At 45.3% G+C, this 15,252-nt stretch overlaps 7 protein-coding genes across 7 annotated transcripts; 3 read left to right on the forward strand and 4 right to left on the reverse strand.

Annotated features, from left to right (window-relative positions):
* Nucleotides 1-284: 284 nt before the first annotated feature.
* On the forward strand, nucleotides 285-2,091 carry FSST1_006602 (fungal specific transcription factor domain-containing protein; the record flags this gene model as incomplete). The annotated part of the gene is made up of 4 exons (XM_083223804.1): nucleotides 285-798; nucleotides 866-1,307; nucleotides 1,363-1,651; nucleotides 1,720-2,091. The coding sequence occupies 4 exons, from the start codon at nucleotides 285-287 to the stop codon at nucleotides 2,089-2,091; spliced, it is 1,617 nt and encodes a 538-aa protein (XP_083090032.1).
* A 28-nt stretch (nucleotides 2,092-2,119) lies between these two features.
* On the reverse strand, nucleotides 2,120-3,708 carry FSST1_006603 (uncharacterized protein; the record flags this gene model as incomplete). Its single annotated transcript, XM_083232987.1, has 5 exons — nucleotides 2,120-2,287; nucleotides 2,340-2,778; nucleotides 2,830-3,071; nucleotides 3,128-3,140; nucleotides 3,194-3,708. The coding sequence occupies 5 exons, from the start codon at nucleotides 3,706-3,708 to the stop codon at nucleotides 2,120-2,122; spliced, it is 1,377 nt and encodes a 458-aa protein (XP_083090033.1).
* Nucleotides 3,709-5,389: 1,681 nt separating this feature from the next.
* On the reverse strand, nucleotides 5,390-6,832 carry FSST1_006604 (uncharacterized protein; the record flags this gene model as incomplete). The annotated part of the gene is made up of 1 exon (XM_083232988.1): nucleotides 5,390-6,832. The coding sequence occupies one exon, from the start codon at nucleotides 6,830-6,832 to the stop codon at nucleotides 5,390-5,392; it is 1,443 nt and encodes a 480-aa protein (XP_083090034.1).
* A 905-nt stretch (nucleotides 6,833-7,737) lies between these two features.
* Nucleotides 7,738-9,114, forward strand: FSST1_006605 (peptidase M24, structural domain-containing protein; the record flags this gene model as incomplete). The annotated part of the gene is made up of 3 exons (XM_083223805.1): nucleotides 7,738-7,950; nucleotides 8,012-8,725; nucleotides 8,776-9,084. The coding sequence occupies 3 exons, from the start codon at nucleotides 7,738-7,740 to the stop codon at nucleotides 9,082-9,084; spliced, it is 1,236 nt and encodes a 411-aa protein (XP_083090035.1).
* A 295-nt stretch (nucleotides 9,115-9,409) lies between these two features.
* Nucleotides 9,410-11,811, reverse strand: FSST1_006606 (fungal specific transcription factor domain-containing protein; the record flags this gene model as incomplete). Its single annotated transcript, XM_083232990.1, has 8 exons — nucleotides 9,410-9,757; nucleotides 9,829-10,727; nucleotides 10,783-11,099; nucleotides 11,153-11,318; nucleotides 11,377-11,454; nucleotides 11,504-11,620; nucleotides 11,680-11,696; nucleotides 11,759-11,811. 8 exons carry the CDS (start codon nucleotides 11,809-11,811, stop codon nucleotides 9,410-9,412), a joined length of 1,995 nt encoding a protein of 664 aa, XP_083090036.1.
* Nucleotides 11,812-12,078: 267 nt separating this feature from the next.
* On the reverse strand, nucleotides 12,079-13,877 carry FSST1_006607 (Cupredoxin; the record flags this gene model as incomplete). Its single annotated transcript, XM_083232991.1, has 3 exons — nucleotides 12,079-12,233; nucleotides 12,285-12,932; nucleotides 12,980-13,877. 3 exons carry the CDS (start codon nucleotides 13,875-13,877, stop codon nucleotides 12,079-12,081), a joined length of 1,701 nt encoding a protein of 566 aa, XP_083090037.1.
* A 596-nt stretch (nucleotides 13,878-14,473) lies between these two features.
* On the forward strand, nucleotides 14,474-15,126 carry FSST1_006608 (uncharacterized protein; the record flags this gene model as incomplete). Its single annotated transcript, XM_083232992.1, has 3 exons — nucleotides 14,474-14,609; nucleotides 14,662-14,721; nucleotides 14,771-15,126. The coding sequence occupies 3 exons, from the start codon at nucleotides 14,474-14,476 to the stop codon at nucleotides 15,124-15,126; spliced, it is 552 nt and encodes a 183-aa protein (XP_083090038.1).
* Between the last annotated feature and the right edge of the window lie 126 nt (nucleotides 15,127-15,252).

The raw sequence follows: 15,252 nt of genomic DNA on the forward strand, positions 1-15,252 counted from the left end.
CAACTCCCACTGAGGCCCTGGCAATTTCCCCATCTCTCCATGACGCCACCACTTCTGAAGAGGCAACGGCTTCTTCAACACAGCCACATCACTACCCGAACCCCGGCTATCTTGGAATATCAAGCCATTCAACTCTCTTTAACCAAGTTTTGTCGGGAAATGAACCCGATCCCACTTCACTTGAGCCGGTCTCGGCAAGGTCCACATCAAATTCTCCTATGCACCTATTCGGTGATCTCGGCGTGGTGGATAGAACAGTTCATGCTTTGACACGCTTAGACAGGATGGACATTTCTAAGATTACACCATTGGTTCAATCCTGGCTTGAGAAGGGTGTTAATCTTCCTCTGGCCGGGGCGTTCGTTGTCTGTTGTCTAAACTCTGTGATACGGTGGAGGCAGCTCCTGACACCTGACCCCACCATTGAATCGGGTGACAAAGAACTGGGAAGCATGGCCTCTATCTACGCGAGGGCTCTGTTGGCTAACACACGTAAGCCTATCATTATGCACCAGGACATGACTACACAAAACTTCTTATCCCAGATGCTAGAAACAAATCTGAGGTGGGAGAGCTTGGGTATCTTCTTTGTTGCAGCTGCAAGGGCAGCATACGATACAACTCATTTTGCGCCTCTATATTCTACCAATGAGCAGCGCCACAGGGTTATCAAGGCATTAACATATATAGGAGACTGTTGCTTAGAGACGTGCATCGAATTGGATTGCTTAAATGACTTACAACTCATTCTACAATACGAGAATTTCATCATACACTCCCAAGTCGACGGAGACCAAAGTAAGTTTTGCTTCTGCCACACGTGCGACTCCTGCCTAAAAGTACTTCGCTGAGGGTTTGTTCCTAGGTTATCACTCGTGGAGAAGAATTGGAGACGTGGCTAGCTCGCTGTTTGCTCTTGGCTATCACGAGAGGGTCGAGGGAAGTGATATTCCACCCTTCATCGTTGAGCTGCGAAAGGCTTGTTTCGCACGTATATACACCGCAGACAAAAGCTTGGCTGTGTTTCTTGGACGCCCACCGAGAATCGTAAAGGATTACTGTCATTTCATGATCCCAAGCAATCTAGATGATACGTGGGGAATTGGCTGTCATGCTGTGAGCCAGGCTTCCACAAGCCCGACAGAAGGATGGAATCAACAAGAACGCAACGGACAAGCCATCAACGACCTCGAGCCAATTAACTACACTGCTGATACACGTTGCTCTGCATTATTTGCATTTCTGAAGGAGGATGTACTTCAACTTCTCCGCAAAGGCTACGCTTCAGATAATGCAGCAGGAATAAGGTATGCCATTCCTTGATTATTTATTTAACGGCTAACCTGAATATGGATCTTGTAGGGAATTGCGTTCCCGAATTGTTCAACAGTGGGATGATCTTCCAGCCCATTTCCGTCTGACAACCTTACTCAAGGATTGCCAACAGAAACCCTTTGAACGAGACTTCCTCGCAGGGACTCGGCTCGACTATCTACATATCCACTTCTTACTAGGATTGGTGTCGCAACGAAGCATCACCGAACCAAATGATCATCTGTTACAAGTAGCTACCGAGATGCTCTCAATAACAGTGGAGGTTGTTATCCTACGTGATCAGCTTGTCAATTCCGGAACATGTCTCATATGGAAGGTATGTGATGAATCAATCTAAAGATTGGATGATTGATTCGTTACGTGGTCTGACTGTTTATAAACTAGGTGGCTCAATATGGACTCCCCGCCGCGGGAATGATATCGCTAGCACTTTTGAACTCGACAAATACTGACGCGATGTTACACTCTCGATCGAAAATGATACAAGGCCTGTGCGCACTAGTTGCGGAAATCACAACTGGGGCTTGGATCCAGGCTGGAGATCCAAATTTCGCCCTTTTCACACGCGCAACTCGAACAATCCAAAGTCTCCTCGATTCCTTACTCGCCGCCAAAGTGCCGCAAGACTTGGGCCATAATGTAGCTGAGACATGGAACCCGTATGCTAATTCGCAACTGTGGGATTTTGAGATGGATTTCTGGGCGAGCCTCGCGGAGCATCCCAACTTGGTGGAATTTCCCAGTGCAGATAGATAGTGGTTTTATTCAAAATGTAGTCTCTAAACTACAACTTAGCTAGGATATTTCTGTTAAGATGAAAGCGAATCATAGCAACGATGCCTGCTGCAGCTAATGCTAGTGACCCAGCATAATACATCGCTGGTCGATATGCTCTGAAGCCACTATCAGATCCACCATAAGCATCAAGAAGGTACCCAGCAATTGGAGAACCCTAAAATTATACGTTAACATGAAAAGGTGCTCGGTGTAGATCAAAAACATACCATAAGATATCCGCCTGCCCATCCTGTCACCGACATACCCATGGCGATGGAAACCTTGGAGGGTCCAAAGACGCTTCCTACCACTGTAGGCATAGTTGAGAAAAAACCACCGTTTGCCATACCATTCAAAATGACAAAAGGAATCAGGGGCGCCAAAGTTGTCGAAAAGGGCCAAATCACTAGATTACTAAGTCCAGTCAAAACAAGTGACAGGAGAAGCACATTGATGGCACCGATTCGATCGCAAAGAAGGCCACAGAGAATCCGTCCGAGGGCTGATGAGAAGTTGAAACCTGCCACAAGTGCGGCGCCGATATTGGAAGAAAGCCCAATAGACTTGCTGTAGAGAGGTATAAAGAACGGAGGGACAAATAGAGGGAATGTAGCGATGGCTCCAGCAAGAAATATGGCTATGAATGTCGGCGACTTGAATAGATTCCTGAACACGTTATTCGAATGTAGAGCTTGAGGTGGAATAGCTAGTACGTACCAATCAATGAATCCAGTCGACTTATAAGGGATTCTCTCCTTGATCAAGTATGCTGCTGGCACTCCAGTCGCAAGCGTGAGTAATGCCATGATGCGCAAAGCCCAGCCGATGCCGACATTCTGTATCAATGCATCCAGTCCATAGCTGATAGCTGCACCACCGAGGCCACCTGCAGCGAAAATAATACCGTTTGCAAGACCTTTTTTACGATCAAAGTATTGTGACGAGATGACCGAAACGGGCTGATAGTGAATTTGTTAGTGGAGCTCTTTGGGTGACAGAATTAAAGGTTTCATACCGCAAAGGAAAGACTAAGAAAATGTGTTAGTAGTCTATAGATTGACATATCAAAGTTGGAGCTTACCTGATACCTATACCCATGATAACGCCGCTAGCAGCAAACAGTGCGCCGATATTGGTAAAGGTGAAGCTACTGATAAGATTCGCGACACCCATAAATGTCATACCCATCATACCTGTTCCCCGAGATCCAAGTGACCGCATTATTTTGGAGTTAATAATGGCCAAAGCTGCTAGGAGACAGGCAGCCAAAGACCCCACAAATGAGAGAACAGCTGGTGTAGACACGCTTCGAGCAATGAGAGCTGATTGAACGATACCCCATGAGTATGGAATTCCAATCATCCACCAGGATACTATGCAGCCTCCTACTACAGCGACCCAACCATAGCCGCCGTCGGGAGGGATTGAGTCCGGAGATTGAGTCTCGTTCAGTTGCGGATGATCACTAGAGACTGATGGAATACTGGTGGATCTTGACTGTCCAATGGTGTCGGAAAAGAGTGAAGGATGTTGGTTCTCTGAAGTTGGATAGGACGGAAGCTCCAATGCCGTCGAGACAGATTGGCGTGATTCCATGGTTGCGTTTTTTAATATGATAGGTAAGTAAAATGATTCACGGCTCAGTGTGACCAATATCATATAAAGACTGGCACGGATGACAATTTAGAAAGATAGAGAAATAGAAAACAAAAGAAGAAGAGAGATCAGAAATCTTCTTGGATGGTACTTGGCCGAAAGTGACTAATGCCGCGCTGGCTCCGAACGACTCGGCGAGACAGTTCGGCGTAATGTGGAGCTTGTTACCGAAACGTACCAGAAGAATTCCATACTCCGAGATGGTAAATTTATAATAGCAGATTCGTGGAAATTTTCTCAATTGTTTCCTATATATTTGATGGCTCCAGCTCACGTTATGAGTTCTTTCTATAACATCCAAGATTATTACTCCTCTCTCAAAACCTCCAGACACATCATCTTCAACAAACCCTTCCCAGCGCACCGGAACTCCGGTATCTCTCGAGAGACCCAGCCAAACTTAGCCACATTCATCGGTCGAACATCAGTATGAGAATAGGTTTCATGGGCCTTGGCGTCATGGGTACGCCCATGGCATTAAATCTGGCTTGAAAGTATTTCCTTACAGTATAGAATAGATCTCCTTCTAAGTACCTGCTTCTACGTTAAGCGGGTGCAAATATAGCTAACATACTGCGATAGCTTGTAAAAGATATAGATATTATCTTTATAATGCTCTTAAATAATACTGCCTTTAAGTCTATATTGGACTCTGGCTTTAAGGATATTCTATATAGTAAGATCCTTATTAATACTAGTTTAGTATTAATTGACTTTAGCAAGTATATTGCTAATAAGGTTTACCGGGCCGGCAAATAGTTTATTAAGATGCCTATCAGTAGTAGTAAAGTGCTAGTAGAGTAAGGTTAACTTATTGCAATAATTACTAGTAACCGAATTATTGCTAAAAGCATTATGCCTATTATTAAGCTAATTACTAAGGAAGCTATCTATTATAGAGAGATTAGTATAGGTCTTAAGACTAAGTATACCGTAAATCTATATACTATTACTATAACGGCTGCTCTTGCTAAGTTAATGGCCCTTGCCAGAGCCTAAAATATAGATATTGAGGCTTTTAGTTAGGTCCTTAATGCAGGTCCCCTAGCGTTGGCCTACTCTAAAATTAAGATAGCCAAGATGATTAGCCAAGATTGGTCTACTCAAGCATTAATAACAGATTGTTATACTATCACCCAGCTTATAGACTCAGCTGCAGCGTCTATAAATGCCAAGATGCCATTGATTTATCTGACTGGGTTACTTTATAAAGAGGCCGTTGACAAAGGGCTAGGTGACCGCGACATAATTGCTGTGGAGAAGGTATTGGGTCTTAACGACAGGAAGGAGTCTAGTTAGAAATAGAATTTTACCGGCTTTCGTCGCTCAAAGCCACAAAGTACAGTTTTCTCAACAAGTTCAGATGAAGAGACGTGATGATAGAAGTTCGAAATACATGGCCACTTGCGAGGGCGGATGAGTTTAATCTCGATATTTCCAGCTTTGAGAAGATATTTGTTTTGAGTAGGAATCTCCTTCAACAATTGTTCTTTTTTTGGTAAGGTCATTAGTGGAAAACAGCATGTTTAGTGCAGGTTCAACATTCATGTCGCTTCTATTAATGTACTACTGCTCTAAGGGTTATCTTGAATATTAAGGAATAACATGAGAATTATATTATCTAGAAGAGGGAATTATCGCCACAGTCAAATGCCCCTTGTACTGAAGCGTTTGGGTCGTTGTAAATATCCAGAAGTTCGGTGATCGACGCCCAAAGACCAGCACTGTTGATCAATAGTGTAAAGAGTAAAAGGGTGACATTAATTCCAAAGAGGATCAGTCGTCTCCAGGTATCAAACATTTGACCTCGGTATAGATGGAACCAAAAGATATTTCCTAGTCCGTATGAAAACCACGCAAAGGTTGTCGCAGAGCAGATAGATATGATAGAGTCGAATAAGGGGATTGCGCTTGCAATAACAAAAGTCAGAATCCAGTAAATTGTGACACATGTAACCCAGATCGACCATGACTTTAAGTTGTTGGCCGTTATTTGGTCGGCTGCTCCTAACCAACCCATGGTGTGGATATAGACAAACTTGATGCCCACATGCCCAGCACCAAGACCTCCCGTCAGAATAGCAGGAAGTGCTAGACCATAGGCGACTTTTGCATAGAGAATTGAAGCAGAACCGAGGGCGGGGGATGCTGTGTACTCTACAGCGAGGCAGTAAATAACAACACCAACAATTGTAAAAAGAGTTGCCGAACAGGCGAATAAACCTGTTAAAGCGAAGGGGAAGTCTTTGACGGGATCCTTCATCTCCGCCATAAAGGAAACGAAACTGAAATGGCCGGCATATGCAAAAACAATGCGTAGACAGGCAGTAAATATTTCTCGGAAAGATACTGAGCTTCGCACAAGTTCAATCTGACGTGTCCAACCCTGGGGAGCTGAGTCTGGGCCGTTTACTCCCAGACTGATCATGACAGTAAGGATGGCAGCGATGATAGATAAACAGGTAGGTATACCTGTATGCGCTACAAATTTGGCGGTACGTGGGATACAGGTAAGCCAACATGCCAAGCAAGCGATGCCGATAAAACCCACAGTGCAAGTACCATGCCCTGTGATGGTGTTGAGAGAAATGGACATGGTGACTGCTACTGAGGCGCAGGCTGAAATAACCAGGACTACAAAGAAGAAGCCAGCGACAGTAGCCCAGTATGTTCCACCGACAATTCTGACCATGTCGACAATGCTGGAAACTTGGGGGTAGCGGCAAACGAACTCGTACAGGAGATATCGACCGTACCAAGCGACGGGAGCCATACCGATGATGACTACAAGGCCAGGAATCAAGCCTAATGTCTTCAGAGTTCCCGGTATTGAGAGGATCCCTATACCGAACTGGTTGGTAAGAAGAGCCATCAACGCATTTGTCCGGTTCATTGTACGGTAATTTTGACCGTTGTCACCACCAAAGACATCTCCTGTGATATCACTGCCGATGGAGTTGTCGCCGGCGGCGGTGTCTGCTTTGGTATCTTTTTCTTGGGAGCTGTCCACCAGGCATGTTTGCGGCTGATGTTCGTATTGACTGACAACATGTTGATGTGACATATTGTTCATGAACGGTGGGAGGGTAATGGTGGATTAATGAACTTTGGACTTGGGTTTGAGTCAAGATGATATGCTTCGAAAGATGTGAGAAAGATCAATTGAATAGGAAGAACCCGGTCGATGGAGATATTATATAGTTACTAAGCCTAAGCGGACTATTGATTTTAACATGGATGTTCAGATCTGTCCTGACATTGGTGTATGAAGGTGCTCAAGGGAACGTCACCGTTGTCCATCTCTCCGGGTAGAGCTGATCCTAGCAACCCCTTGATCCGAGGGACGGAGTTAATTTGGACCAGCGAGAATCACAAATACAGGGCGAGGCATATACTACTAAATGCAAAACAGGACAGATCAACGTTCTTTACCCTGATGACACAGAAAAAAGAGGCGAGGGATTCCTGCGGGTCAAGGCACATGGCCAGGATTAGAAGTTGGAAATGCTACCTCCTTGACTGGTTCAACAGTTTACAGGGGCCAAGTCGTTCTGCCACTAAGTAGTTTGGGCCAGGAACGAACCAATCATAATGCCGGCTAGCTGTAAGATGCATCAAGTATATCGTGAATTATGACTCCGATTTAAGTTCCGATCCGTCACGTGAGCGGGATCGGAATGAAATAATCGTGAGGGAAACGCCGAAGAATTATTTAACATGTTTCTACAGTAAGATGACGTATGAAACTACAGATAGCGACTGATAATCGAGATATATGTAAGCCTGACAACTCCGACCTTGATAAGACGTGTGTTGATAGCCCTCACGAGTCCAATTATGGTGTTTATATAATGTCTTCAGTTGCTCGTACCACGAGAATCTCGTCTTAGCACTGGATTGCATGATTTGTTTTTCCCCTTCAAGCCTTCCGCAATTTGCCTCCAAACTCCCTTCAAATTTATATTCATTATGGCTAATTTCGATTGGCATGCTGAGAGAACTGATCTCTCAGGTATAGCACTTTTGGATCGTGCCCCTGAGAGCGAGGGAATTGATCTCAAACAAGTTCGTCTATATCGCCAAGGACGACTTCGTGATCAGATGATGAAGTATAGTGTTGATGCTGTCATCCTATCAGATCCTGTCAATATCCGCTATGCAACTGGTACCCGGAACATGCAGGTAACTAACTACCTCTTCAAGACCGAATCTTTCCATATACTGACACACATTAAAATAACAGGTTTTCAGTATGCGCAATGCTCCATCACGTTACCTCCTCCTTACGGCCAAACGATCGATCCTATTCGAATTTACAGGATGCTCTCATCTAGCCGACGGTTACGAAACAGTTGACGAAGTACGCGTTGCCAAAACCGCTAGCTTTGTCGCTGCTGGTCCCAACATAGAAGAACGAGAGAAGGCGTGGGCGATGGAGATGGCCGAGCTTATTAGCCAGATCATTGACAAGCCCACGACTCAAATTGTCATAGGCTTGGAGCGTCTGAATGCGAATTCTGCCATTCAGCTCCGCGACTCTGGTTTCAAGATCGTGGATGCACAAAGACCTGTAGAAATGGCACGCGCCATCAAGTCTACAGAGGAAATCAAGTGCATAGTAGCATCTCTACGAGCAACCGAGGTTGCTGTAGGTAAGCTACGAGAGGCGATTCGTCCAGGTCTGACCGAAAACGAGCTCTGGTCAGTACTGCACAAGTCTGTCATTGAGCAAAATGGAGATTATTGTGAGACGCGTTTGTTGAGTGCTGGTTCTCGCACCAATCCTTGGTTCCAAGAAACAGCAGCCTACAGGATACGACCTAATGATCTTATCGCCCTTGATACTGACGTGGTTGGTTGTCACGGGTATTATTCTGATTTCTCACGGACATTCCATGCAGGGCCAGACCCTCCCAGCGAGACGCAAAAGGAACTTTACCGAGTTGCTCATGAACAGGTAAGTTGTTTCTTCTCCTCATACAAAAATGTCTCTAACAGTATGTGTAGGTTACACATAATATGGGAATCCTCAAACCTGGCTTGACATTCCGCGAGTACGCTAATCAAGCTTGGGATATACCTGATAAATATTACAAGAACCGCTACTATCTCTCTGCCCATGGATGTGGGTTGACGGGCGAGTATCCATACCTCTATCACCATGGTGACTTCCCTAATGCGGGATACGACGGCGTTATTGAGACGGGCATGGTTATTTGTGTAGAGAGTTATATCGGAGAGGAGGGAGGAGCAGAGGGTGTCAAGCTTGAGCAACAGGTACTCATTACCGAAACAGGCATCAAAGTACTTTCATAGTTTCCATTTGAGTCTTCTTTATTAGATTAGAACAACAGTCGAAAACCGTTGTCGAGAGATATTCAGATAAATGAAAGGAATACATGTGATATGCAAGACGTCGGATAGTAACAAAGAGGCCTGTACGACGTTGAAAATGGAGACAATATGCCTGACTTCTGAGACACTTGTGTGACAGATCTTTCTACATAAATCATTTTTCATTGAATGACATTGTAGCCCAATTGTACGAGCTTAGACTAAACTTGATATTGGTGTAAATTCACAAGTCTTCTAATGCGCGGTCGTGAGAAATACTTGTTTGTAGATAGATATGTCCTTCTTATCACGGAGTTTGCCCATTATAGAGCATGAAGTGGCTCACCAAGTCATCTATGTAGACCTGCTCAAGACCTCCACCATTTGCATCGAAAGTACCACCCAAGTCCGAAACTTCACTATCAATTGCCGGATATTTTGACGGTTCCGCCAACGGATGTGTCATATTGGTCGTAATCTGGATTCTTGTCTGGGGTGCATGCTGTGGACCTACTCTTTGAGGACTTTTGTAACACATGTCGGGATCAAGTAACTCCCATATAAGCCCTGGTGGGAAGGTCACTCCCCGTCCATTGTCGTGTCGATTCTGGTCATGGTGCTCAGCGATAAGCTGCAGACTCTGTATAATCTCAAGCTACATCCATCATTAGCCAAGTCATTAAATCATTGACAAACCTAGCCAGTAGCTACAGTTCAAGTACAAACCTTCTGATATAGATGAGGCCATGTTTGCGATACACGAGACAAGTACGTGATGCACCAAGCGACATCGTTAGCGGCTTTCTGCGAGACTTTCTTATCCTCTACAAACTGTAGAAGCCAGGGAATAGTCGCAACTGCACCAACGAGTTGCCCGATAAAAGGATCATGCAACTCTAGTTGATGATCATCGCAGAGACGTAAGAGGTGAAATACCCAACCCGAGTGAAATCTAGCTGCATCCAGGGTGTGCTGTAAAAACATTCCAGATTGAAGCCCTTTGGAGCAATTGCGTACAGCGACCAAGTGTATAAAAGGGTGGTTCAGGATCGACAAGTATGCATGACACTGAACTTGCATTAGTACCCACGGGATCCAATACTCTCGCTGTTGCAAGATTTCAGAAGGAGATCTTTTCGAGAAGGCAACGTTCCGTAGCAAGTGTGCCGTTGGAAGCTGAGAATCGCACTCGTACACCCTTGCGATAAGCTGTGCATACTTTGATTCTGGCGACGACGGGGATTCTGGCTTTGCCAGTCGAATATGGTTCAACCAACGAGAGATATGTCCCCAATTTGAAGCCATCCTTATATAGTAAGCTGTAATGCCGTGGTCAATGCTGGAGTTGTAAGGGTTGTAAAGATCTGATGGATAATCTTCCCTCCCACTTGACGATGATGGCAATGGTATGCTTGGACTTATTGGAAAGTTCGGACCAGGTATTTCTTCGTCGGATATACAGAGATGGGGACTAAAAACTCTTTCGAGAATGTATACGCTCCAGGAACATCGAAGGCTTAGGTCAGGGTCGACAGCTTCGGGAAACGCGTTGTTCGCCGCAGAACGACAGGATTCGAGTCGCGATGCTGTACCAATCGTCATTTGCGCCTGATGCGGCTTGCATACTAAATATTAATTGTCAGACGACTCGCTCAAACACACTTTGAGGTCAATGATTACCGAGGATGTCCCTCAACGTTAGAAGACATAACGATTGAATAACTTGGAGTTTTGCGATCCCCTGTGAAGCAAGGTCTTGGACCTCAGTTTTAGCACAGCGTGCATAGTTATCGATCAAATCCCATCGTGCTGGAAGATGGGTGATTTGTGCCTTGAGCAAGAGACCAAGTGCCAGAAAGCTATAACGAAGATGTCGACTTGACGACTTGAGATAGTTCAATAGTTCATCTGGCCGAAATAGGGAAATAGGTTGCATGTGAATCATCGTCACGTAGATGTCAACAGCATCGGTGAGTGCTTCGACTGATACATCTAGACTTGAATAAAGCATCAGTGATCTCGATGTGGACATTATGAAAACAGTACCTACTTGACAAGGGCAAATGTCGACGATATCGAAAGATGTTGATCTGGACTAATAGCTTCAACCGCATCAAGATCATCTTGTTGTGCTTCTGCTAACTCTACTACCGACTCTTGTTCGGACCCGGTGGCATGAGAAGGTGATTCGGAATTATCGTTGGTGGCATTTCTCCCTTGGTCAGTAACAGCAACTAGACGTTGAATGAATTGTAATGTAAGAAGATGACGCACTGTAATAGCCCATAGATGTTCTGGACCTGCGATTCCAAATGATGAAATTTGTCTCGTAAAGTGGATGGCTTGTCAGCTCTGATCTCAAATTGTCAGCTGAAGATACCAAAGTAGAACGTCCATTTACTTCTTGTTATTTGCATTATTGCGTCGTACCACTCTGTCACGATACCTGCACGTTCGTCCAATACGTGTACAACATGAGCAGGAGGGCCTCTCCGCTGAGCATTTGGTTTTGCTTGCACTACACAATAAGTTCGTATTCGGGACCGGAATAATGAGAGTCAACAATTGATTACTTACCGACAGGGCTCACATGCCTGGCGACTTCGTGGGTCTCGTTCACGAGTGACGTTATTCATCATGCAATAAAAGCGCTCACCTCCCTGTAGTAGGAAATGTTGAGAAAAGTGTCTCCGAACGAGGCCGGAACATGGAGTAGAAAGTTGAAACTCCGAAGTTCCGTTTCTACCGAAGTTTATGCCAAGCTTCCGCCCACGTGAGTGGAACTTGGAGTGTACCTATGCAGGGGTCTTACCTGACGTTCGCCAAGGTCTTATGTTCGAATCCTGTTATATCAATGATATCCAAGTTCAGAATAGCTTCTATACATTAATAATCACAGTTACAAGTAATTACGCATTTATAGCATGTAATTAGATGTATAGTTACAAAAGTTGTTAGATACATAAACTACCCTACTTAGACGCCAGAATCCTCCTGCTCAATTGAGTTCTCGCTTTGGAAATTAGTCCAACTATCGCAAACATCAGAAACGTAGCTAGATGTCGTGATATCAGGGATTTCGCTTGCACGCTCAATAAACTGTAAAGCAAAACCCTCAGAAGTATGCCAACCTAGAGAATCGTTAGCAAATGGATATTTACTTTATGGGTCATCAAACTTACCAATATGGCAATGGCATAGCCACACACCAGGGTTGTCCGTCTCCCAAGCCATGACGAGATAACCGTTTCCTGGAAGCATAGCAGTGTCACGGCGAGGTGGGTTGCTCGTGTTCAAAGTGACGGACGAAGAGTAGGTACCTGTTCCTTGTGCCAGAATGAAAAAGTCGTGGCCGTGGAGATGGATGGGATGCGGAACTGCCAGAGTAGTTTCGATAACAAAGTAGACCCACTGACTCGCCTCGCTCAACTCAATGACTGCATTTTCTGTCTCGAAATCAGTAGTGCCGTTAAGAACCTGAGCTAGAGTGGGGTTTGCCCAATCCATCAAAAAGCTGGTACTGTTGAGCTTCCACTTGAATAGACCAGCGGTATTCTTTCCAACTGTAGCTGTCTCAAAGTCACTCCAATTGGCATCTTCAACGGTCTTGGAGATGTAGGGGACCAGATTGTCTGTCTCGTCGTCGCAGCCATCTGTGTAGTCGTATGCAGTTGTAGAAGGTGTTCCAAGGCTGTCTCCGTAATACACGACACCCTTGATGTTATCCGTAGAGTCGTTGTCGGAGCAGGCTGATTGGGGAATGGCACGCAGCCAGAAATTGTCGGCAACGTCGGATTGGTCGGCGGTTACTATGATATCGTATCGTTGACCTGATTGTCGTTAGTGTGTGAGCTTCACAGTAGTAGACTGTACTAACCCATGGCGATGTCCAGCACTGTGGTCTCATATGGTTCGATAGGTACCAAATCTGATGCAATGACTGTCAAAGTGTGGTTGTCGATAGAGAACTTCCAATGCGTGTCAACTGCAGCATTCACTAATCGCATACGGTATGATGTACCAGACTCGAAGGATACGTTGAAGCGGGAGCCAGTCTGGGACGAGCTGTCATCGTCACCGTATACATTAGTGCCGTTGATAAGTCCATTATCCAATGTGGGGGGTCCATTTGTCTCGGCTGAAGAGTAAAGCTCGTCCACAGTCTGGTGGTCCCAATCGTTGAGGAAGACCATGCCGAGATCTTCATCATAATCTGCAGTGGCGGGACCATTGATGATGATACCACCAAAGACACCCTGCCAGGCCTGGAGTGCCCAATGCGAATGGTACCATGTTGAACCATACTGGGTAGCTTTCCAGGTGTAGGTGATGGTCTCCCCAACTGCAAGGGGACACTCGGTGATAGATGAAACACCATCGTATTGGTTGGTGTAGTTCTGACGGATACCGTGCCAATGCATACTGGTACCGTTGAGGGATGTGGTCAAAGAATTGGTCACATGGACCACGACAGTATCACCCCAATCGGCAAACAGAGTAGGGCCCGGAATAGTACCATTGACGGCCATAGCTGAGCGTGAATAGCCATCCGGAGCAACAGTAACGTCTGTCAGCTCTAGCCAATACTCTTTGGTCACACCAGTATCAACCGCCTCGGTGGAATAATCAGTGTCGATGGAATAGTTACACCATGTTGACCTAGTGGAAGCAGTATTTCCATCGCAGGCATCACGACGATGAAGAAAAGAATGACTATGTCCAATGGCCTGCCCAAGCCCGAAGTAACCGGCTAACAGCAGATGATGGAACCGCATGACTAACAAAGAAATGACTTGTCAAGAAACGCAAGCAGGAAGTAAGACAGTGTGAGAGATGAATAATGGAGGATGATTGGAAGTTGATATCACTACTAACAACTTCCTCTACTGTCCTTAAGTATCATGAGTTTCTAGATACGATACCTATAAACGCCCTGCTATAGTGACAGTTACGCATACGGATTTGCCGACGAGGCCATTCACACTAACGGCAGTTAACGTAAGCTTGAAACATGGACCACCCGGAGAGAAAAACCGGCCCGTTCCTGGAACTAAACTTAAAATAGGTCACTAGAACGTCGATCACAACGCCTTACCGCTAGCTGCCCACATCACGTTCTTATCTGTGCAATTAATCGTAGTTATTGTGGGAGAACCCGTGAAACCGAGGCGAATGAACTGCGTAAGCCATTAATCTTGACCCGACCCGTTGAACAAACGGATATTCGGCACGTAAGGCAGACTTGGTGGCAGGGGTTCCATTTTAGCATTTTTCTACTATATCACTTATCAGTTCCTGCCGTTGAATTTACCCACAAGCAGACATACCACTTATCGTCGTACATCTATTCTTCCCGGTAAACTCAGCAGTCATGCGTGCTTCAGATTTTGTCAAAACTGCACTACCAGCTTTCGCTACCTATGTAGCTGCAGCTGACAATTCGGGTCCATTTTCTCTGTATGCTTATGGTCCTGACGTTGGTGGCCTTTCGCTATTCTCTGCAGGCGGTACGACTCATCATGTGTGATGATGCATTTACTGGTTACTGATCTCTTATAGATGAGATATACGTAGGCAACTTCAGCCGCTTCGATGATGTTCAAGCCGCACCAATTCAATGTAGGTCGATTCATCTACTCGTTTAATAAAAATGGCTAATAAAGTCTAGTCACCTTTTCCAACAATGAGTTGAAGGCTTCACCCAACACCACGGATCTTCCGGGCGAGAAACATCCTACCTGGTCCAACAAGCCGCTCGTCATCCCTGGTCCATCGTCTGCATCCAAGACTGTCAAAATGGTCAACAGCACAGCCAACGCTAGCAACTACATCTCAGACTTCATGTTCTACGGATCATTCTTCATGGCTGAGGAAAATGGAGAAATGCTCTCTCTTTGGTATAGGCAGGACACCGATATTGAGGGCGTCTATACTGTGGGCTGGAATGCTTCAACCTCTGCAAAGTCAGATGAAGTGAAGCCTCTCACTTTGAAGAAGACTGCCCCATCTAACCCTGGTCAGTAGTGGGGATAGCATTCCAATTAGTCTTGTCAGTACATAGTAGCAAGTATTTGAGAGGATAGATCTTCATATAGTGGCAATTCTGAATAAGAGAATTTATGGATAACTTCAATAACTTCTAGAGACTGC

Source organism: Fusarium sambucinum, chromosome I (assembly GCF_050947815.1).
Source record: "Fusarium sambucinum isolate potato_lamoka chromosome I, whole genome shotgun sequence".
Lineage (NCBI taxonomy): Eukaryota > Fungi > Ascomycota > Sordariomycetes > Hypocreales > Nectriaceae > Fusarium > Fusarium sambucinum.